General features: G+C 40.4%; 1 protein-coding gene across 9 annotated transcripts in view; it reads right to left on the bottom strand.

Moving 5' to 3' along the window:
• Positions 1 to 24,131, bottom strand: part of SCML2 (Scm polycomb group protein like 2) — a 68,969-nt gene that overhangs the window by 7,204 nt on the left and 37,634 nt on the right. For all 9 annotated transcript variants that reach the window (XM_040649581.2, XM_004934691.5, XM_004934692.5 and 6 more), the window contains 5 exons: positions 14,828 to 15,078; positions 10,389 to 10,524; positions 8,392 to 8,595; positions 3,945 to 4,127; positions 2,805 to 2,918 (listed from right to left, as the gene is read on the bottom strand). In XM_040649581.2, the coding sequence (XP_040505515.1) occupies positions 2,805 to 2,918; positions 3,945 to 4,127; positions 8,392 to 8,595; positions 10,389 to 10,524; positions 14,828 to 15,078 (888 nt within the window). The remainder of the gene's footprint in view (positions 1 to 2,804; positions 2,919 to 3,944; positions 4,128 to 8,391; positions 8,596 to 10,388; positions 10,525 to 14,827; positions 15,079 to 24,131) is intronic.

Below are 24,131 nucleotides of genomic sequence, written 5' to 3'. Positions count from 1 at the left end.
ACTACCATTTGAGCTTAGAATCATAGAATCATAAAATGGCTTGGGTTGGAAGGGACCCTCAAAATCATCAAACTCCAACCCCCCCCCACCACATGCAGGGCTACCAACTTCCATATCTAATACTAGACCAGGCTGCCCAGCGCCTCACCCAACCTGGCCTCGAACACCTCCAGGGATGGGGAATCCACAGCCTCTCTGGGCAGCCTGCTCCAGCACCTCACCATTCTCTCTGTAAGAACATCTTATATTCAATCTAAGTCTTCCCTCCTTCAACTTAAAACTATTTCCCCTGTCCTGCTATTATCTTAAGCTTATCTTAACATAACTTCTCAGGTCACATACACAAGGTGGGAACACTGGCATTACTTCACAGGGTGATCATCTTTTAAAACAGGTGTTTCTATCCAGCAGCTATACTGTCCCAATCTACCCCCTTTTCCATCCATCTAGCTTCTCTACAAACTAACCCCAAATGCAGTCTTGTTAAAGGCACGGTCAACAGGTATGAGAGCTGATTCAGAATTGGTGTCTGACAAATACAGTTTTGCAATCAATGGAGCAATAAATGACTCTTTTCCTACCTCGACTTTTGGAGCAGATGTGAGTAGCAGTGAGATGGAATGAGAACAGGTTTTTTCGTGTTACACAGGAGGTTCCACTGCAGAATACCTGAACTCTGGGTAGCTGTATAAAAGGCCAGTCAAATGCCTTATGTTTCAAATGTAAGGGTGACAACAGACTGTTAAAGACTGAAGGCCTTAGAAGGAATTGGACGTTTTGTTTTCTTGAAGCTCCTCTGGGAATAAGCTAGTTGTTTTGCTTCATACATAACTGCATGATGTAACTGGCTGCAGTAGTAAAGAACACTCTGTTTTCAAGGGGAGGGAGACAGTTGTTTCTCTTTCCCTTCTCTTATCTCTCAAAACTTTAAGAAGAAACTGTCATGGAACAGAAAAGACAGCAAAATCTGCAGAACATATCTACAAGTAGATCAGAAGGAAAATGAGCTGTTTGAAAGACCCTTTCCCACAATTATTCCATTTTGCGTTCAAATGGTATTTCAAAACAACTCTTTCAAGACAACTGTGTCTCAATGGAGCCAGAACTTTTCAGGGGCAGATCTTTCTTGCTAATCAGCCCATGACTGACCGCTATGAAATTACCTCCAGATTTTCAGCAGAGGACATTGCTCTAATGGGAAACACACAACACCAGAGAATACTTTGCCTCTCAAAATACACAGAGTACAAACTCAGACCTCTGAAGCCACTGAAAAGCATTCCCCCCCCCCCCCCCCCCCCCCACCCCCCCCCCTTTTTCAATCCAAGTAACTGCACTTCACAATGAACTACTGATATTAAAATGAATTTGAAGGAATACATCGACTTCATCTCTAAAGGGGTTCCAGTATCAAAATGCTCAATAGGGAATAACATGCATGCTAACTTACAGGGAGATTTCTTATAAGAGAATGCAGGTCTAAGACATCTATTTATCTCCAATTTAAACAACTTCATTTCAATAGAATTAAGTGCATTACAGTTATTCAGCTAGTTCCTTACTAGAAATATCTGATTTAATTGCACAGATGCTCTTGACCTAAACCAGGGTCTATTTAAGAGAGATAAAGCTCTGCATTGACTATTTTTATATTTCTGTTGTGGTTACTTCATTGAAGTGAATACATTGTGTTCATATAAAATTGTAAGAAATACCATTTTAAATAAGCTATCATTTTGAACATTTTAATTTGATATCCTCTTCTGCTTTAAGTGTGGCCCTATGACTCTCCATAGAAAAAGAGATTATTCTGCCCACACTGAGACTAACAGACAAAAAGATGACCCCAGTAACTCCAAAAAAAAAAAAAGAGAGAGAAACAAATGACTAATCTCAAAAGCCTTTGGAAATATTGTGCAAATATACTGCACCAATAGAAAGTATCTATCAGATGGGATGAGTCACATCAACAAGTTACCATCGCTTGACAAGCAGCAAAAGCAGAGTAAAACCGTGCTTTCCTAAGTCTCTCTGTGAGGTTTAAACTGACATGCTTCACTTCACATCTGAGGCAGACTACAAATCGGCACAATGAGCTTTTGCAGCTCAGCCATGGCACAGGCAAAAACTCTCCTTGTCCTGGGAGTCAGCTGCACAGAGAGGCTCTTCTGCTTTGCCCCTGCCACGGCTGCATTTTATCCAATCCATCCCTGCGCTCATCTGAGCCCACGATGAGTCAGTGCAGAGAAGTAAACTGCAAATGACTCATATCTTTGCCAAAATGTTTTCTGTGTTTCAGGTCATTGGGTCAGCTTGCCACCTCATCATCAGGGAGGCATGGGATGCACTACAAGGAGAAGGAGGCAAGGAGAGCAGGAGCAGAGCAACTTTTAGGGGCAGCTAGCTATACATTCAGTTAAATTGTATCATCAAAACACATCCTTGCTCTTACAATCATTGGCCCAAGCCAAAACTTATTAGAATTGCTTCCAATTTATCTCCTAATCCATTTCAAGGGAATTGTTTTTCTACTAAATAGCCATACATGAAGCAGGAAGCTTCAAATGTCACTCCGCCTGAGTGATTTCACAAAAAAGACTGACGTGTTTAGAAGAAAGACTTCTTGAACTTGCAGTAGATCGTCCATAAGCATAAAATCCATGCCACTGATCAATAAATACTTCCACCCTGAGCTGTCAAGGGCTATAGACAAACCAGAGACATACACTGTACTCAGACCTTTTGACTAGAAATACCGAAATAATATGTAATCCTCCTATGTAACACCAACACAATGTAATCACCTTCAGATGGATGAGCATCACCCCTCGGAAGCTTTGGGGAAAGGGGAGCAGTATATGGTGGAGAGTCCTGAGAGTATCGTTTAGCACTTCCATTTTCAGGTATTTCTTCTTTTGCTGTGAAGAGGAAAGTCACCACCTATTTATTCTGGTATAAAAATGCTCACAGGAAAAGTCAAAGTTCAGAAGCAAAAGCACAGATCAGTCATTCATCAGGTAACAAATCCATTTCACATAGAATCCGTCATTTCAATACAAACTTTAAAAGCTGAAGTAACAGCTTCGTTTATACTGTCAACATCCAAATTTCCAAATTCAGGCTACTTTCCTGAAAAGTATTAAAGCAAATGACTTTTATCTGATGAAATGAAACACATACAATTTCTCTACTGGAAAAAAAACAAAACAAACAAACAAAAAAAAAACCCACCACAATACTTCATTTTCTAACGCAGCCTGTAAGACTGAAATTGCATTGATGTCAAAGTTTTCTCAGCTATGGCTCCCAATAACCCTTGGACTGGGACTCATAATACCGGCACTGCAAACCATTTGATGGGAGACCTTGAGCACATTATTTCCCTCTCACTCTATATACCCCCAGAGTACCAAAACACATGAAATGCCACAAGCTGTCAGCTGCAAAACCCACCTTCTCTACTAGACTGTATGCTGCAGAATTTAAAATTTTGGGGCCACCACTGGGCAAGGTGAACAAAGAAGGAAGAAAGGACTATTTAACGTTGTAGGACAGGCTGAACTGAATCACCTCTCAGAGCAAGCCCCTTCTTATAAGGTAGTAAGCATCTTTCTCCAAGGTTATTTTATGATTCAAACATAAATTGCACAGGCAAAATGTGAAGTTTTGAGTCTGTTCTTTTAGTAACCCAGTGGTACAATACATATGTTTCCTAGTTGACTGCAAGAAGGAGTTAGCAGAACAAAATGATTTCTGCACATGTGGTATGAGCTATCCCAACCTGCCACAGCACTTGTTCTCTGGCATGAATCCACTAAGAACTGAAGAGTATTCATTTCAGTCAATTTAAGTTATAGCAAAGCAGATTAAAACATTAAATTTCATAAAGTAACCACACTTCTCAAAAATATCAGTACTTGTAAACAGCAGTTGTTTAACAGTACCTGGTTTGTTCCTATCGTACTCCGTGGGGCTATGTGCACACCCCATGTAAGGGCTGAAAGGCTGGCTACTGAAAAGATTATCACACTGAAGACTGTGGCAGAGTTTCTCCAAGAAACGTAGGACAAACGATGCACTGTTTACAGAAGGAAGATTGATGGCATGCTTCTCCCCATCAAAGGAAGCTGTGAATAAGAAGATGATGTCAAACAGCCCCTGTGCATCATGAAGTATAGTAAAACACTAACAAGCAAAGGAGAAGACATTCAGCTTTGATTTAAACCATGCAAGACATGAGAGGAGTAAACAATCTTTCTGGTGTTTAACACACTTATATCCAAAGAACTGGTTGTAGCTTCCATTGGATCCATGCCACTTTAAATCTGCTCTGTGAGAACTTAAGAAAATAACACTGTCTTTAAACGAGTATAACAAATCTATTCTCTCCACTTCAAAATCTTATGGGCAATTTTGGTTGTTTGCTTACAAAACAGTACCTCTATACCACCTATTTGCAGGAGATAACCAATAAAACCAAGAAAAGATCCATTACAGCACTTGCTGGAGAGAAAAAAAAAAAAACATTTTTTTTTTTTAGTTTGTAACAGAACTGAGCTTAATTGCAGTAGTGTGCTGGCATCCATTACCACTGAAATTCTGACTACAGAAACTCATTTTGTCATTTGATATTTTACCATCAGAGAAATCCATCCTGCTGTCAACGTGGTTGTGTCAAGTGGTAAAGCTCCAACTTAATTCTAAAGGAGCTAGGTGGCAGAGGTACCACAGGAATGGACCTGAATGAGTGATTACAAAGAGACTGAACGTGGGCCAACGTCTTTTGCCTGTTGACCTCCTGCCTTGCTCCCTACATATTTAGAATGGTGTAGTTAACGATAATTTTCCCTTTTTGTGATACATAGTGAGATTCTGAAAACACTTACTATTGCAAACGCTACCAGTACGTAGGTAAATAATTACAATTCTGTTAGCTGAACCCTTCGGTTATTTCTAATTAGAAAGACACTACAACAAAACAGGAACAAACTTGTAAATTATGCTTAGGGTTGGAAAGAATCAATGTGAACACCAGGTTTATGCATCAATTTGTCTTCTTAGGCAGCTTTCTGTTTTTGAGTTTCCAAATGGTAAGCAGAGCTTTAAAGGATCACATTTGGTTAGTGGCAGATGCATTTTCAAAGAAAAAAAAGCAAAAAAAAAAACCCAAAAAAACCCCCACAAAAATGACAAGAAAGCCTTTATTCACAAGTCTGAAATAAGGAGCATTTCCATATTGTGTTACAGAAGAAGACAGATATTACATACAAAAACAAAGAAAACGCCCCAGTTCTAGCATATTTTATGCTTCCTTAGGAAATCAGAAGCGTGACTGACTTATACTGTTAAGTGAGCCTGTGATTAGGGTTAATGCAAGTACATGAGCTATCATCAACAGTAACATGCTACCTCTCATTTGCTTTCATTGTGGAGTGACCCAGCACAGGTGCCTACAGTTTAAGAGTCAGTGCCACAGGGACAAATCCTGGACCCATGGGTTCCATGGTCCATTCACATTTTTTCTTGACTCCAAAGTTTAAATGAAAACCTAATGGTTCACATGTGGCTCAGACACAACGCTCTCTACCTCCTGTTTGGGGAAGGGGTCTCGGGAGGCATATTTCTGCACGGAGCTCAACCAGTTCTGGAGAGCAAATGGGCTGTGAGACCCAGCACAGCCTGATCTCCTGATATTTACTGCAAAGTAGCACTATTGGCTGCAGCAAACATTCAAATAACTTCATAATAGCCTCACAGGTAGTCTTATATGGCCTTGGGGAAATTACTTGTTCTCCACATCTTAATTTCTCATTTTGAAAAGAAGCACTGAAAAGAATAATATTATCTTAGAGTTGTCAGGAGGATAAAGCAAGAAACATCTGAGGCCATCTGACTGCCCCTAGACATACCATGGGAAAAATCCACAAAAAAAAAACAAAAGGATTCAGTGCAAACACAGCTCCCTGGTACTCCAAACACCTGAGGGCAACCACAGGAGCTTCAAGCAAAGGAGTGGGATCCAGATCCACAGGCTCAACTCTCTGCTCTGCCTGGGGACAACATACGCTTCTTACTTCCAAGATAAATGCTAGGGCTGAAAATAAAAAGGAGTACTTCTGAGGTGCAATAACCTCAACCTCTAATGACAAATAAACAGGGAATAGAGCTTGTTTGTGCAATCCCAGCCCTTGGGATGAAGAGTCATTCTCATTTCTTTACTTTTCATTGTGTAGGTATGTTTCAAACAGCAAGCTCGAGCCAGGAAGAAGGCTGAGAGCTAAACTATCAGACAAATGTGTCTGTCTGATAGTGAAAAAAATCACCCAAGAGACTGATTTAATTCTCTGCTTGAGAAGGTTTATCTAAACCTCAGTCTGTTTCATCCCACTAAATGCCACAGACTCTCAGAGCTACAAGCAGAAAAAAGGGGCTGACACCACCACCACGAGTGGGCTTGCTAATCAAGCCTTTAATTTCCCTTCGGTTACATTTGCCTGAATTGAAACCTTATGCATCAAGCAAAATTAAAATGGTTTGTGCTTTTGTTTTGAGTAAGAAAAAATCCTAAATTCAACTCCATTCAAAACAATCATTTTCTCTGGCAGCTGAACCAAAAGAACCCACTAATTATTCACACATATTGTAGCAAGATTATTTCTTCCATGTCCCAGCATGCAGTTTTCTACTACAGCGAATACAATACTTGCCATGAAAGTTCATCACAAAAGATTTAGATTTCTTTGCTTAATCTCTGATGCAGACAATTGTTTTTCTTGCCAGTCTTAAAGAAAAACCAACTGTACGAAAAAACTTTCAAACAAAAACTCTACAAGAGAATACTCTCACAATTCCATTCTGCAATTTCTCATTTCATTCTACTGTATATTTCCTGTATAAACCCTACCTTCCTATTCAACTGCGCAGTTGGTTTTAATGTGTTACATTAACCTAAGCCACATTTTGTTCTTCTCAAAATACACCCCAGAAAAATGTTTGATAAAATGACTCGAGGTTTGATTGATCGCTCAGTTGGCCTCTCAGCAACCTACCCAACAAGCTGATGAGAAGACAAGAGCTAAAAAACACAGCAAACCCACAAGGGCCTTGTAGCTCTGTAACACCTGAGAGAGCTCCAGCACTCTGCTACAGGAACACCCCACAGAGCCAGGCTTCTTGAGCTTAGGACTACTGAGCTGGCTTCTTTGAATCTAGCAGTACTTAAAACAATAATTCCTGTTCCTACAGCACTTTTGAATGAAAACACACCAGAACTAGGTCGATTTTTTTTTTTTAACATCTGCTCTGTAAAATAATTACTTTCAACCATTCCATCATAGCCCAGATTCACCACTGGCCTACGATTTAGTCCTTCTTCAAGAACAACCACAATCAGAGTACTGGCAAAGCACATCTCAGTGTATTTTGTTTGGAAAAAAATGACTTGTTGGAATGTGGCACAGCAAGGCATTAACAATATAATAAAAGAAGCATCTACATTGTGAACAAACTCATGCGGACACATAAGCAAGGACTACTGAAATTCTGCTATATGCAGGTCAGGGTGCGATGTTTTAGGTACAGTTAGATAGCAGCACCTTTTACGAGGATTTAATTAAACCTGTATTCCACTAATCATCTTTCACACCTGGTGTTAATGTAAGGAGATTAAAGTAACACTAAGTCTTTTTACTGCCAGTGATAGAATTATGAATTGATGTGCTAACTGCCATACAGAGTACTTCCTAGCCTAGAAGGAAAAAAAAATGTCAAGCAGCAGCTATTCAGTTTGAGATGTAAGGATAATTTATCTGTAGGTATGGCATTAAAATGTAGCAGAAATAAACCTATTCCTTAATAGAGGACATAGGAGAATGAACACTGACCGGGGAATGGGGGAAAGGAGGAAGCAGCAAATTTAACATGTGGAATCACTTGCCTGGAAGCTAAACAGATTAGCTGGAAACTTTTCACTCACTTGGTTAAGGCATTAAGAACACAAACATTATGTACGGATAAGATTATGAGAATGACTTGAATTAATAAAGCTGGTACTCCACTCATACTGAGCTTACTTGACAAATGTATAGCTGCAGCTGTTAAGGTGCACAAGCTCTACTTATTACTAAGAACCTAACTGCACAGTGTACGTGTAATTCAACTTTCCTATTGCTAGATTCTGATTTAAGAATTGTTCAGAAAATCCTGGACTCCCACAGATACACTACACCAGGACTGTCTTAGTAAAGGAGTTCACAAGCATACATGTTCTTGATTATGCTTAAGGAGTTACAAAAGTGATAGAATCTCACTGCAGTTACTTCAGTTCTTTCTCCATACCCTAGGTTCACAAACAAGTGAAGAAACGAAAAAATTAGAAACATCTTCACATACCAGTTATCATTTCCCCTCCATGATGGCCAGATTTCAGAAATCCAAAGACTGTTTTGGATTGATAGGCACAATCCACACAAGCTTGCACAGCCTGCTGAAGTACCACGTTGACAGCACCTGGTCCAAAGTGATCTGGAAGCTGCTGAACCTTCTTCTTATCCAGGTGAGGCCCAGAATTTCCGTGCTTGTTGACATAAACACACACTGAAAAAGAACAGGCCATATTTATACAGAGTACTTCTGCTTTCTTCACAGCTGGTGCACACAGAATAGAGACATGTTTCACGTGCTAGAATTGCATGGTTTCTTAAGTCCCAGATTCACTCCCCTCTGACCTCTAAAGCCTTTCCATACCCTGCTAATGTACAAAGCCATCACAACCTGTGTTCTTCTTTCAACTCATCTCTACTCACACACTAGTCCCAGTAAAGCAAGAACTACCAGTACGTGCTCTAAACTACCAAAAATCTATTCTAAAATGCTGTCCTTACAGTGTTACTGCCCTACTTTTTCTCATATTTGAGAAGATGCAACAAACCAAACCCTATGGCATATGCCTGCTATGGATGCCCATTCTGAAGCATCCACACAGCATTAACAATGTGTACGCATAATGGTCAGTATCTGTTATCTTCAGCAACCACGCATATATGATTTCCACACTACAGCTTCGCTTTCACTGCTAACAAAAGAACAATACTTACCTAGAAACTGTGCAAAGTGGTTTAAAGCTTATCATGAGAGCAATCAAACAGGACTACCAAAAACACTTTTTACAGAGACAATGAAAAACTGTCTTTCATAAGGAACAACAAGGCAGAAAAATATGGGGAAATGCTGTAACGGAAGTGTTTTTCTTTCTGCTTTTTGGCCTTGACTGTCACATGACCAGGAATGCACCCAAGACATGAGTATAGCTTAAATCTGTGGTGATTAAGCAGACAATCTAAGTGATACATAATACAAAAGACTGCTGCATTTTCTCAGCTGTAGTACTATTTTGGCTTAGGTAAAAACATAGATTTTAAAAATGAAACATTTCTATGAAGTGCTTCAATGATCTTGTATCTTTGTGCCTATCTGCTTAGTCTCTGATGTCTGCAAATTGGAGGAAGCCTCTTTGTATGAATAAACAAAGATACAAATCGGCAAAAAGAGCTTTCGTGACATCTTCTGTCTGACCTCAATAACAGCTGAGTCCTGAAAGGTTTATTTTCCTAGGAAACACATAGGCATTTTCCCCTCATCCATCATTGAAGTTGGGATGGAGAAGAGCCCGACAATTTCTATTGTAAAAACAGTTTTTAAATGTCAAAAGTATCCCAAACAGAATTAACATAATTTATGGGCTTTTTTAGAAAGATCTGAGATTTCAATTGACAACCTACAAATTGTTTCATTACAGAGTTACAAGCCCCTCAACAAGCTAGCTCATTAAGTAGCTTATTTTTGTTTTGCCAACACTTTTTAAGATACATTTCATTACATTTCCTCTTAAGTTTGCTTCTTTTAGAACACGGGAGATATTTCCCTTGATTGCTTTTACTTGGTTTAAATGGACTTGCTTTCTTACTAGAACACTGAAGAGAGACAAAATCTCTATTTTGTGTTATTAAAGTCAAGTGTGCATGAAAGCAGAATACCATATGAGCTTTTAGCTACATCTAATCCCATTTCATACATCAGGGAATGAGACAGATATGAAACAACTGTACAGTTTCCGTCTTCAGACAGAGCGAAACTGCCAGGTTTAGCAGATGTGTTCAAAGTCTCTGTGCCCAAGCACTTCTTGTTATAATGCAGGCATCAAAATACCAGTTCTACAAAGTAACCCTAACACCTACAAACATCTTAAAAAAAAAAAAAAAAAAAACATGGTAGGTGTGTAATGATCTACAGGAGTAAGTTTGCAGCACATTTCCATATGAAGACACTACTAGTTTTCTTGAAATTGAAGTCATTTCACACTAAAAATTTCATTCATTTTTTTCTTTTACCTGTGGATATAACTGCTGCAGTTGCACCAGACAAACTAATTCCATCTTTAAGTATCTGCGTAGTGCCACTGTCCCCATCAGGAGAAGAAAGAGGAGAAGGTGGTGCAGGAATCAGTTGCTCCGGTAAGACTTTTTTCTGTTTTGAGAAAAAAACAAAGTCAAAGTATTTAATGTTTTTTAAGTAGTATGCAAAACCTTCCCACTATCATTTATCATACTACTGAGTGTGTGTAGTTCCTTATTACAGAAGTACTACATGCTGCAAAGATGATGAAGTCTGGGAAAGGATGCTCAGAAACTGCCTGTATTTACAGCTACTTCAGCAACGTAGTGGAAGACAAATGACTTGAAAAGGAACCCACTTGTAGTTGAAAAGGAGCAGGAGAGCAATGAGCTATACTTAATCAATTCATGACCCTTCTAAATTTTAGGAATCACAGAAGAGGTGTTTGGATTACTTTCCGGCACACACTCTTCCCATCACCTGGGTTTATCACAATCCCAATAAATTATTTGGGCTGTGCATACATTGTCATATCAATTCTGATTCAAATCTAGCTGTCAACTTTACAGAGCATCTAGATTTTCCCTCAGCTTGTTTCAAAGAGGTTGAAATTCTTACGTAACGCTTTCAGGAACTGGTGCTCTATGCAAGGTATCAAATAAACCAACAGTTATAGTTATAATTCAGTCACTTGAGTTTGCAAAACTTTCTTCTTTCCCAAACCAACCCTATTTGCAGCCTATCATATGCCACACAGACAGATTTTGCGGCACAAAGAAGTAGAAGTCGGTCAGCGTCTTACCTCCCAGCTTAGAAAAAGAAAATGTTGCAACTTAATTTGGGCTGGGGTTTAGAAAAGAGGCGTATGCTAGAAAGGTGCTTCTGATGTGTTATGAAAATACATGGAAACAAAAGAAGCAACTAATTGGCAAGAAATTCTTCACCTCTTCCTTCACCATTTATTCTTGCACGAGAACACGTTACATCCTCATTTTCTACTCTGAACAAAACAAAATTAGGAATATAAGAGATTAGCCAAGGTGGTCAAGGTGGCAGAGACCTGGATACTCATGTGGAAAGAATTTATATCTAACACTGATCAGTGAAGAGAAAAATCTGCCAAGCTGCCAGGGAAAGCTTCAATTTAGAAGTGTAATGTAATAAAAGTGTAATGGATGGATAAGGAGGATATTTACTAAATAATACATTAACAAATCATGTAGTAAGCAATCCGAATGTACACCTTCCAAAGAGGAGTAGTGCTTAACTTCTCCACAACATCTACTAAGAATTGTAGTTCTTTTCTTCTGAAGTCTATGGCACAGTAAAGAAAATTTCTGTGCTCTTTACAGATCCGAGAAGATAGGTTTGGAAAGAGAAATTATTTGACAACACGGCACTGGATGGAGTCACCACAAACACAAGAGAGGGACTTCCAAGGTTTGGCACTGCTGTGAATGAGACGAGGTGGAAAGGGTCAAACACTGAAGCAGTGATGTATTACTTGTCAGAGACTGCCTATGCATCTTAACACTGGGAAACAGAAAGGTCTCCATCCTTAACACAGGGAACAACAATGCAGTTAGGAAGTTAGTGCTTTTGATCTGAAGCCTGGCATTCCTGAAGCCTCTCTGCAGAAGGGACTCTCCAGGGGACCAGTTGTCTGTTGTCATGCTGCAAAATGCCAGCGGTTGAGTTGAGAGGAAAAAGGAGGGAACGGGAGAAATGTAGCATGAAAACAAAATGTAAACACTAAGCTGTAAGCCAGAAGAATTGTCTACCCTTCACACGAACACGTAAGTGTGGTGAGGCTAGCCAGCCATTTCTTACCTTCTCCTCTAGAATGAGGAAAGAGTATATTCTGGGAATACAGCATGTTATGCTTGCTCAGCTGAGGTTCTCACTTTGTAATCCCAAAGTGACGAGCAGCACACCACAGTCCAACAGCCAGGCTGTGTCAGGAAGCAGGCCGTGCTCCCAGCTGGGCTCACCACATTTGCCCCTACCCACCTTTACCAGCTGGCCCTGCCAGCTGGGAGGGCACACCAGCACTGCGTGTCTGCACAGAGCTCAGCACACAGGCTGGCACCTTACCACCCTTCACTGACACTGCTTTCGTGGGGTCACATTTAGGGTTGCAACCCACACTCAGACCAAGGCCCTTTCTCAAGAGATGCATATTAAGCAGTTGGTCTGGAAGGAGTTCTTTGCATTGCTCTGCAAAGTGTACTTTCAAAGGTGATGGAAGAAATGTAAAGAGATTTTTTTCAATAAGACAGAGTGAAAAGAAAAAAAAAGCAGCACACACTGGGGGGTAGGAATGGGGAATAAGACTTGACATGCTTTTTATCCTCATGGAGAAGCTTAGGAAACATTTAAGCAAGGGAGAAAATGACAACAGCTTAACATTCCTAGCTGTATAATAAAAATTAATACCTGCACAATGATAAACACTGCAGAGTAACAAGCTTAAAAAGGCAAGGAGTCCCAGCCTGCCTCTTCACTGTGAGATTTAAGAAGTCAAACAAATCTCTACTTCATCAAGCACCAGACTGATCTCCCTAAACACACAGGTTTTGAATTAGCACAAAGCCAGTTCACATCTGGAGGACAACTGTGCAGGCTGAAAAGGTGGAGGGTTTTTTTGGATCTGTCTTAAAACAAACAGACAAACAACTGCATTCAAGTATCTAAGCACATATCACTAACATTATATCTGTGTGCATACTGGGAAGTACACAAGCTGTGTGTCACTCTATATCTTATGTACCCTGTACATACAGAACTCCCATTAAGCAATTTCTCCTCCCTTCACCCTTACAGTATTAGGTACAACACTGCAAAGAAGAGTGCAGATATGTGTAAAATCTTGGCAACCTTACCACATACTTACCACATACCGTAGCAATAAAAACTTTCCATGGCTTCTCTAAAGGAGCCCAGTTGTAAAGTTCTCAGTGCAAAAGTTACAGTAGTAACATGCCACGTTAGATAGGTGCCTCAAACTCAAGATACTACAAAGTCTAATGCGTAGGTGACTGGTCCCACAGAGGAAATCAGATGCACGTGAAGGTTGCTCAGATTCCCTTCCTGATTGCAAGAACTGCCCAAAGTAACCCCCAGTCCCAAGCAAAGCCCTGTACCTCTCACAGACCAAGTGCCACGTGCAGTGCTCCAAGAGGACACTTCCCATCACCCACCATTTAAAGCCCAGAAGCTTCTAAGGGTGAGATGCCTGCAACTATCTTCCAACATTTTTCACAAGAGACAGAGGAGCACAAAACTCTTACACAAAGTGCACGTTCTGCCATACCCGAGTATCTCCTTAAGATAAGAAAATGTGTTCAAATGATCATCTTTAAAGCCCCTCAGGCTTATGGAAAACAGCCAACCCACTAGCTCGGTCTGTGTGTGAGCAGCTTTCTCCTCTGTAACCCACATCTCCATGAGGTTTCAGAAACAAGCAGGAGATAAAGCTGGAGCCCACCTGCACCAGTAGCCTACTGGTCTGCATGCCCAACTGGGAGGGACAGGTGGCAGAGGACAGCAGGGCTTCTACTTCCAGTCTGCAGAATTGTTCCTTAACCTGCAGACATCACTGCAACCAAAGTAAACACTCCAGTTTTGTCCTAAAGGCTTTTAGGTGTGCTCTAATACCACAGTTCACTAGCACTTCACACTGACCAGCACTGAAGGGCAAAGTCATACTCATGCCATTACTTCATCTCCTCCCGTGCACCACTAGCAATTTCCTACAAGCCCGCAGTGACCCAGACTGGAGGAAAGGAAAAAGCATAACTTCAACTTTTGGAAATCAGGGTGTGTGTGGGTGGCTGACCACTGTCCATGTCTCGGACTCAGCTCTGAAGGGAGCTAGGCACCATGTCTTTCAGGCTCACACCCAAGGAAATGCATTGCCTGAAAAGAAGCGCATGGAGGCACCATGCAGGATCTCCAGGATGAGGGGCTATCCAAGAGATTAATTTGGCAAATCCTGCTGCATGCTTAAAATGCCTAAATTTTTCACCAAAATCCTCACTGTTCCTAATCTTTTTGTTCAACATGAGAGAAAAAAAAGAAAAACATGCGTATGCTACGGTAATAGAATAACCCAGACTAAAAAGCCTAAAGGTTTCCCCCTGGTTCTTGGGATGCTACTGGAAATGGCTATTCCAGAATAGTATTTTTCAATACCAACAACACATCCATAAATTAATCTAAATCAGTACTCAGTACTCCAGTACTGGAATAAGAAAATCCCAGAAGTTTATCCTGAGATATTCTAGAATAGCTATTCTAGACAGATTGTTGTAATCAACTTCTGAACGCAGTAAAGCCCTGAAGGCTGAAGAGAAGCCAGTAAATTAATTAAAAAAAATAATAATCTCACTACAAAATTTTGCAATATAAAGTAAAGTAGTAGATAAGGACTGACCTTTTTTCCAGGTTTTAAACTTTTTTTCCTTGATTTAAGATTCTCAGTATGAGAGGTGCTTTTGGTCAGGGGAATATTTTTAGGAGACCTGCCCTTCTTGGGAACTGTAGACTGTCCAGGGGGTTTGCCCCGACCTGGTTTCCTGCCCCGCTGCGCTGGTACTGGAGCAGATTTCTGTGGAGACTGCATTGAACGCCGGGTCACTTTGGAAGGGGAAGATTGGATTTTTGCACTGCTCTTTGTAATGGAAACTGAGGAAAAACAAAAACAAAAGGGAAGGGGGGGAAAACCTCAAAATGAACGATGGAAAGCAACTTTTCTAATAAAGGCTTAAAAAAAAAAAGTGTAGTGCACAATTTACATTGTAAAATAAATATACTTGGATATTTTGAACCCCGGTGGTTGGCACAAAACTATGTAATTTCATTAAAGCCAAAGAGAGAATTCTTTATACCCATTATTTTAAAGGGACCTTCCTAAGAAGAAAGAAAAAGAAAAAAGAAAAAAAAAGAAACCATTCAAATAAAAATAAAAAATAATTAATTCACTCACCTTATAAATGCTTCCCATGATTTTCACGATCACAAGATAAAGTACCATTCATCAAGAAGGCCTTCATAATACTTCACAAGGTATACAGCCCATAATACATCCACTCTCCTCCCAGAGCAGATCCCACAATTACAAGACAGGCCAACTACTTCTAGCAAGCTACAAACCAATTCCGAGCAGTGAAGAAGTCATCCAATTAAGAGGAGAAACTGATGACAGGCAAAGTATCGTTCATCAGCGTTTGTCTGAGATGTCGGTTTAGGAAGTTCACATAACTGTACTCAGACTTTTATACTTGGAACAGATTTGATTTTTTTTTTAATTATGTTTTAATTTTGGAAGCCAAAATAAAATGTCATTTTTATTTCATCTTAACATTGGAGTGGTTCTCTGTCGATTCTTCCGTCCCAATAAAAATCTGATCCGCTACATACAAGATGTGTCTGCATTATAATCTGATGAGAAGCTGCAAATTGTAATCAGATTTCATTGAACAAAACTTCTTAGTCTGCTGTCATTTCCACACAATTCCCTTCTCTGAAGCGCTAACGATGATTTTACTGTAATGATTCCCCTAGCAACAGACTGATTAAAACACCAGGAGGATGTCAAATGGAAGATATCCTCAATGAGATGTCCTGCACCACACTACTTGTGGCCAACACAAAGCAATGACCAAGTCCACAAAGAACTAAGTTCTGTTTCTTGGACTGAGTGATGATGGACAGACAGATGCGGAAGCAGCTAAAGGACAGGTAAGAAGAGGATGAAAATGGGAATTTTTGTGATGGTAAACCACCCTTGTTATGAGAAGCATGGGAAAGGAAGAGGAGAAAATACAGCATCTTTGAAATCATTTGAAGTCTTGACACTAAACTTAGTTGGTGTTCTAATATCATACTGTCTTTAGCGCTTGCTTTTTGCAGCTTGCTGATACAGGAAAAACTCCATGATCCACACTAACCATAAACACCATGAGCTTAATGTGACATGATGCAGAAATACTACAAATTAGGGTTCAAGTGGGCTTTGTGTGAGTCACCAGTGCCCGATCCAAGGACAACTGCAGTCTAAAACTGGAACACGGGAGGCTTCTAAATAGTCGGTTTCTTGGGTTTTCATGAATTTGTAGTAATTCTTCCCCTACAATATTAGTGTATTGATACTTTCTGGTAAGCAAATAAACACACATCTGAAATGAGATCTGGAGAAAATACTTAGCGATTAAGCAATAGTTTTAACATATAGCTATTTGAGTGACAGTCACCTGAACAGTTCAGTACCTAGCTTTGCAACTGTTATTTTGGCTCTGAAGTTTCATGCAAGTTAACTATTACGAAGTATCTGCAGTAGAAAATATAATAAGAATGAATTACATACTACAAGCAGACTCTTACCAAACACAAGTTCTACTGACATCCATTTTAAAAGCTGTAGGACCGTTTACAAACATTGTGATTTCTTCTGATTTAATTACCAATCTAATATTCCTAAATGGCAGTTCAGAAGAATTTTTTTTCACTATAGCTGGTTGCAATCCTAATACATTAAATACAGACATTACATCCCTAGGTACCTGAGAAGGACCACCTTCTCACCGTGGAAGGTAATCACTTTCCTACACCAAAACTTGCTTTCATAGGCAATGATAGTTTAAAATAAGCTGAAGAGAATTTTATTCAACTGCTGGCAAAGCACTACTCTCATGTCTCTGAATTGCTGAGTGACAACTTGCGTTAACCAGTACTTCTGGAAAAGCAGAGCAGTATCGACTACATGCTGTACACAGCACTACATATTACATGTGTTACGCTTACATGAATGCAAAATACAGCTGTTTTCAGTCATTCATGCTACACAACTAGGTGTTAAACCATCATGAACTTGTAATTGTTGGTTCACACATTCTTTGTGCCTCTGCTGAAATCTAGCAAATGTATTTCTATTCCTTCATAGTAAATACAGCACACATTAAATACAGAGCTAATTACAATGTCAACAGGTCCTACGAGCACAGGTATGAGTTTTGATATTCTGAGCAATCCCTACTCCCCTACTCCCCTGCTGAAGGATATTTACAGACAAAGAGTAACAATCCAAACAGTTCAACCACTTCAGGCCGCCCTCTTGAAATACACATAGCAAGTATTCTTAGCACAGCGTCTTCCTACCTGTATACGCCAAAGGACCAAATATTAGCAGCATTAACCATAAGGGGGGGGGTCAGGTCCCATTTGATATTTTTTCTTCTAACTAAAGCTGAAGCCGCTTTTTTCAGCACGCAGGACTACAACAAAGCCCATGCTGCCTGGGCAGCCTCCCTGAGATAGCAGCAAATGAGGAGGCAGCTATTTGCATTTGTTGATTTAAGAGAGGAGGGGGGCAGTGGGAGACTGCTAAAGTAATTCACATATTGTCTGCAGGCTGTATTGACAGTGATCATCAGTCACCTGCTCATGCTTCCTTCACCCCAGCCTTCAGAGGGAGACCAAAGGTTATGCTGGGTCAGAGGATCTAGAGGGAAATGAAAAGACATGTAAAAGCTAGTTGCCAACCCACTGCATCTGCAGACCAAGTTATCCCCACTAGACCACATGTTCCAAAAACTAAGATGTTTTAATAGTCTCATGAGAACTTGTTAAAATATATCAATGAAAAGAATAGAGAGAAAAAGTGCCAAGCTCTGCTTGCAATTACTGCACTATTTAGCTGGGATATTTACAACAGAAAAAAAGCACATTTGCCTTTTCAGGATACTGCTTTGCATCACAATAGTCTTCTCATTTGCACAAACAAAATAAGGCATTTGTTTCATGCTGCTCTTCTACAAAAATATCAACTGCTCAAGTTTCGGGAGTTTGATGCATCGCACGGCATTCTTTCCCAAGTCTCTTATTTATATCCAGAAACCATACTGGTGTCCTCAATAACCGAAGACCAGAGATCATAAACATCCTTTACCATAGTAATGTTAACAACTAAACGGAGTTTTCAAAGGCCACAAGAGTTCTTGTTATTTTGTCAAGCCACCAAAGGCTATAGTTGGCTACACTCGTGCAATACACAAAGAACTTCCAAGCCTTCAGCGACTGCTCTTTCAAAACATTACCAATTTATTGTCCAAAACAATTCCCGTGAGAATGTGGCACATATAAACTTTGTATCCTACGTATTTAAGAGAAATATCTCAAACCCGTAACCTAAAGATGCATTACCACCATTCAGTCCAAATTTGCACAAGCAGATCCACTGGAGTCAACCAAGTTCACTTCCATGAAATGGATATGAAAGATTCGATTTTACAGCAGAGCCAATTCCTGCTTGTAGAAGCAAAAAAAAAAAAAACCCTCACAAGGCACATGCAGGACTGCAAAATTGGACTCCATAATGTTATCCCTCATATCCTCTTGCCGGAATAAGTCAGATATGTAAGACAAGTGTGAAATCCAAAGCTACTGAACAGCTCCAGCACTTGAGAAGGGATGGAACAGATGACAGCTCTCATGCAATTCTAATTATTAAAATTCCCTCAAATAATCCATAGCAACAGTTTCACTCTACCTCTTTAACCAACACCAAGGAAAAAGAATATCTTCCAATTTGTAAATTACCATTTCAAATCTGCTGTTTAGTTAGTGTCATAGAGCAGCAATTACATGGAAAGACGTAAGAAATTTGTAGCAAAATCGCATGAAGGAAGGTAGGAACCCATTTTTCCATACATGTGAAAACAGCATTCCTACCTCAGGTGAAGCTGCCTTTCCTACAGTGAAAACCAGTAATTCAGAGTTTAGATCATCATTTCTTTCAAGACAGGAGTTATTTTGTTTGTAATGCAGTATAGTTCACGTGCCTCCCTAAGAATGAAGCAGGATGTTCTTTTGAGAACGTAAAAGCCTGCCCCACTCTCATCTGCAGATTAATAAAATTGAGGCAAAGAGATTTAGCAACTTACCCTAAATCCATGGGAGAATTCCATAGCAGAGGTAATGGAAACACTACTTGAATTCTAGCCCTGAATTTTAACTATAAAATTAGCATTCTTTAATACACTACATATTTATTGTGATAGTTTTGACAAACTGAGAAAGGAGGTGGAAGAGCTTAGCAGGTTTTCAAAACAACTTACGGCTAAGCATTACTAAAATGTACATGCTCACATCTCAGTTGAAGGAGAGAGTCATATGGAAGTATCTGTAATACATGCAGTTTCTATCCGTTATTTATATTTCCACCAATATTTAAAACAGGAAAAAAACAAAAAGTGTTATTTTGTCATCTTCTGTGAACAATCCTTGCCTTCTGCAGTCCTGAAAGGTGAAAGGGAGGACACTAAGCAATATGAGATAGAATTGAGGCAAAGTGTTTCTTTCCCTCTGACTTCCCTCAACAGGAAGGCAGCACTCTTGCTCCATCTTTTTCCATCCTCAGGCACAGCCCAGGTCTTCCCTGTTTTCAACAGCTACTGGGCAAATGCCTATGGAACAAGTCTGGGACCTTTCTGGATACTTATGGAAGTACACAGTAAGCTCCACCAAAACCCAAACATTTCTAATAATTCACGTGGGGGCTGGCAGAAGTGAGGCAAAACAGGAAAAAAAAAAGAAAAAAAAAAGACTCCTAGAAAGATCCCTACAGCTAATGTCCACAAAGCAGGAACTGTGAAAAGCCAGCTTCTAGGTCTCATCATTCAACACAGTATCGCCAACTATGCTAGTAAAAAACAACAACAAAAAAAACCACAAACCCTGAGCTCTATTTGGTTGATAAACTCAGATGGAAGAGACCCAGTTAACACCCAACTAACCTTCGAAGCAGTACTAAATTGAGTTACCTGGAAACTGCTCAGGTGTGCTGCTATGTTAACTTTGGCAAAGCCTACCTCTACACATCAAGCATAAGCTTTCATATTCAGATTCTTGATCTTGCTATTACTGATTCTGCACAGTTTCTGTCAATATTCTTCCAAAAATAGCCTCAGCAGGATGAAACGTAGGCCCAAAATGAGTCTATAACATGTGATAAGCTTCAGGGGAAGCAAAGCAAATGCAGAGCACAGTTACTGCAAAACTGTGACTTGTTATGTTTCAGGGCAGAATCTGAATGACAGTACTGATATTCTTAATACAGCTTATATATACTAACACAGATTCAGAAAAAAATCCACCCAATTCCATCCACTAGCTGGGCAGCACAACCACTGATGCCATTAGTACTCACATGCCCTCGATGTGAGGTCTTCATTTGCGCCACAAGTCAAGTAAGCATGGTGGAAGACTGTCCTGGATGAACAGGCATCCTGCAACTTGGGCAGAAAGAAAACATATGACCTCTGGAAGCAACATTTGACTTCACAGGGAGTTTACTGCAGCTCACGTCTGCAGTGAGAAAACAAGAGTTGATGGCAACCAGGGTGGTGTTAGACAACAAAGAAACCTTTTTCAAGGATGTCAACAGTAGAAGGAGGTAAAAAGAAAACACAGAACTGACACTTGAAGCAGACGGTCACCTAATAAGTAAGGATAAGGAAAAGGTGGAGGCATTTAATGACTTTTTTTAATCGTAGTATTTAATAGTAATCACAGATCTTAGGGTGCGTGGTCCACAGTGTTTGAGGACCATGGCCTGGGAAGCAGTGACTTTCAATCTGTGGTCACCAAAATGGTAAGGAACAGCTGTTACCAGCTCTATGTTCCTAAGTCCATGTAGTCTACTGAGATTCAGCCCAGACCACTGAAGGCATCTGCAGACATTATAGCTGGACCTCTCTCAACACTTTACCAAACATTATGAAACTCTCGGGAGGTTCCTGCTGACTAGAAGAGAGCCAACATTACACCCGCTACAAAAAAGGCATGAGCAAAGGCCCAGGAAACTAAAGACCTCTCAGTCTAACCTCAGTACCTGGAAAAGTTATGGAGAACATTGTCCTGGGATATATTGAAAGGCATTTAAAGAAAAAAGCTATTACCAGGCATAGTCAACATGGGTCAATCACAAGGAGATCAAATAGCTAAGTCTGGACTTCCCTATAATATTAGGTAACCCACTTGGTGTACAAAGGGAAGTCGGCAGAAGTAATCTTCCTGGATTTTAGTAAGGCCCTTGATACCACCCCTCTCAGCACCTTTCTGGACAAACTGTCCAACTGTGACATGAACAGACACACACTAGAGGCTGCATTATGAATCAGTTCAATGGCAGAGCTCAAAGGGTTGTAGTCCATGGGGTTGTAGTCCATGGAGCTACATCTGGCTGACAGCACCATCAATGTTCCCCAAGGATTAACTCTAGATCCAGTCCTGTTCAGCGTGTTTATCAGTGATCTGGACACAGGAGTGGAATGCATCCTTAGCAAATCTGATGTTGACACTGAAGTGGAAGGTGTTTTTGACTGCCTGGAGGGAAGAGGGTCTAGACAGATTGTTCACAAAGTTCAACAAAGGTAAGTGCCACATGCAGCACCTGGGACAGCACAATGCCAGTCACAGGCACAGGTGAGAGGAGAGTGGCTGAGGAGCAGCCCAGCAAGAAAAGGACCTGGGGGTCCTGGTCACAGCAGCTCAGCATCAGCCAGCAGTGCGTCCTGGCACCCAAGGGGCAAACACAGCATAGGCAGATGGTCAAAGAAGGTGATGTTCCTGCTATATTAGTGTTGGTGTGGCCTCACATTGAGTATCTGAGCAGTTCTGGGCTCCACAACACAAAAAGGACGTTAAGTTCCATGGAGACATCCAAAGGAGGCACCAAAGCTGGTAACAGGGCTGAGGGCATGTTCTGTGAGGAGAGGCTGAGGGCATTGGGAAGAGGAGGCCGAGAGGTACCTCACTGCTCCCTGCAGCGCCCTGATGAAGGGAAGCAGAGGGAGGTGCCAGGCACTGCTCCCAGGAACCCACAGCAGTAGGGGAACAGCACAGAGCTGCCACAGAAGGGTCAGACTGGACATTAGGAAAGTTGTCTTTACCATGAGGGTGGTCAGACACTGGACAAGGTCTCCTAAAGAAGCAGTTGATGCCCTGTGCCTGGCAGTGTTTACAGGGTATTTGTACAAAGCCCACGGTAAGGCCCTCTAACTTCTGGTTAGCCCTGAGACAGTCAGGAGTTGGACCTGGTAGTCTTTGAAGGTTCTTTCCAGCTGAACCATTCTATGCTAAGAACAAACAACAACAACAACAACAAAAAAATCCCATGTAACAGGAAAAAATATATATGTGCCTGGAGCACTTGCAGTTTGAAAGAGAATTACAGTTACCTCATAAGTGTGTTAAGATGGTGACAAAACCAGTGTTACAATAAGGTCACACCTTTGGGAGAAGTAAAACCTTTATTTTTAAGTAAGTGATTTCTGCCCTGTAGCAGCACCATCCAGGGCCTGCTGCATGATGCCAGAAAACATTAATACCAAATAAAAAAGAGCTTAACAAGTGAGAGAATGTGGCAAATCAGATTTTAGCCTGAAGCACTGAGGAGTTCTTCATTTACAGTTCTGAAGACAGCATATATCTGCTTACTGTATGCCTAACTACTGTGACCTGCTCACAGAAAGAAGCTGGCTGTACTGAGAGTAAAATGAAATCTCCAGCAGTATGAGACTGTGCAAATCCAACATGTTTCTTTCCATAATGAAACTTAAGGATTACTGTGCTTATCTGATTTTTGATTTTTTTTTTTGCTACTTTAAACAACACAGTCTTTTCATAGATCTTACTGTAGCTCTCTCTGAAGTCATTTCAATGCTTTCTTTGTAGAGCAGTACTGCAGTTTACAATGATGTTGCACATTTGTGTACAGCACAGCTGAAGACCCAGTACAGTTATCTTGACGTCATTTCATTATCAGCAATAGGGAGGCGTATTTCCGGCTGCTAGCTTGGAAGAAATCTGCACCAACTATTGAGATCATGTCTGGAATTTAAGTAAAACAAAAACCAAGAAATCATTAAACAGACAAACAAGACATTCCTTAACCTCTGCTTGGGCCTGTCCTTCTCTTATTGCCATAGACAGCTTTTTGAAAGAGACATTTAACATCACAGGCTGATCAGTGTAAGGAAAGAAGATTGCTCTCACTGACAGTTAAAGCACAAAACTGGGAGAAAAGCAATGAGACAGCACATAGCGTGGAGAGGGAAAGACAGAGAGGAAGGGAAGGAAGAGGCAGCAAGGAGCAGATTCCCCTTCATTACTTCTTGCAACACCTCTATCTGTCAGAGATCAAACTTTATAAGACTGGGAGAAGAGGGGAGGATCAGGGAACTATGGGAAATGATTCTTCTGCAGATGTATTTTACATCTAAATGATATACAGTTCTTTACAATGAAATCAATCTTCGCAGGTGAATCTACTTATTTCCCACATGGTTTTTCCCCCACATACTCCATTCTTTCATGGAAGTGGTTTTGCTTATGAGAAGATGGGTTAGTTAAGTAACTGGCATTTATATATAATGACTAAATAGTAAAATGAATTTATACAGAAACAGCAAACCAAAACTGCTCTGACAGTCTCCAGTCACCTGTCTTCTATGTCAATCATACGCCTCCGGTAAAACCAGCTACTTCTTAGGCATAGTAACAGCTCTCTATTATCCAATTGAGTAGAATAAAAATAACAATCTATGGCAGTTAAGTGTACAAACATAATATGTTTGGCCCAGAAAAACAGCAGGTAGAAAAACATGCAAAAGATATTAGACTTTAAAAAGTCTTTTCGAAGTATATCAAAAGCAGAAGTTACATGGAACCAAGAGATG

This window comes from Gallus gallus, chromosome 1 (genome assembly GCF_016699485.2).
Source record: "Gallus gallus isolate bGalGal1 chromosome 1, bGalGal1.mat.broiler.GRCg7b, whole genome shotgun sequence".
Taxonomy (NCBI): Eukaryota; Metazoa; Chordata; class Aves; order Galliformes; family Phasianidae; genus Gallus; species Gallus gallus.
The sequence above is the reverse complement of the archived record's forward strand: the minus strand, read 5'-3'. Positions and strand labels throughout refer to the sequence as shown.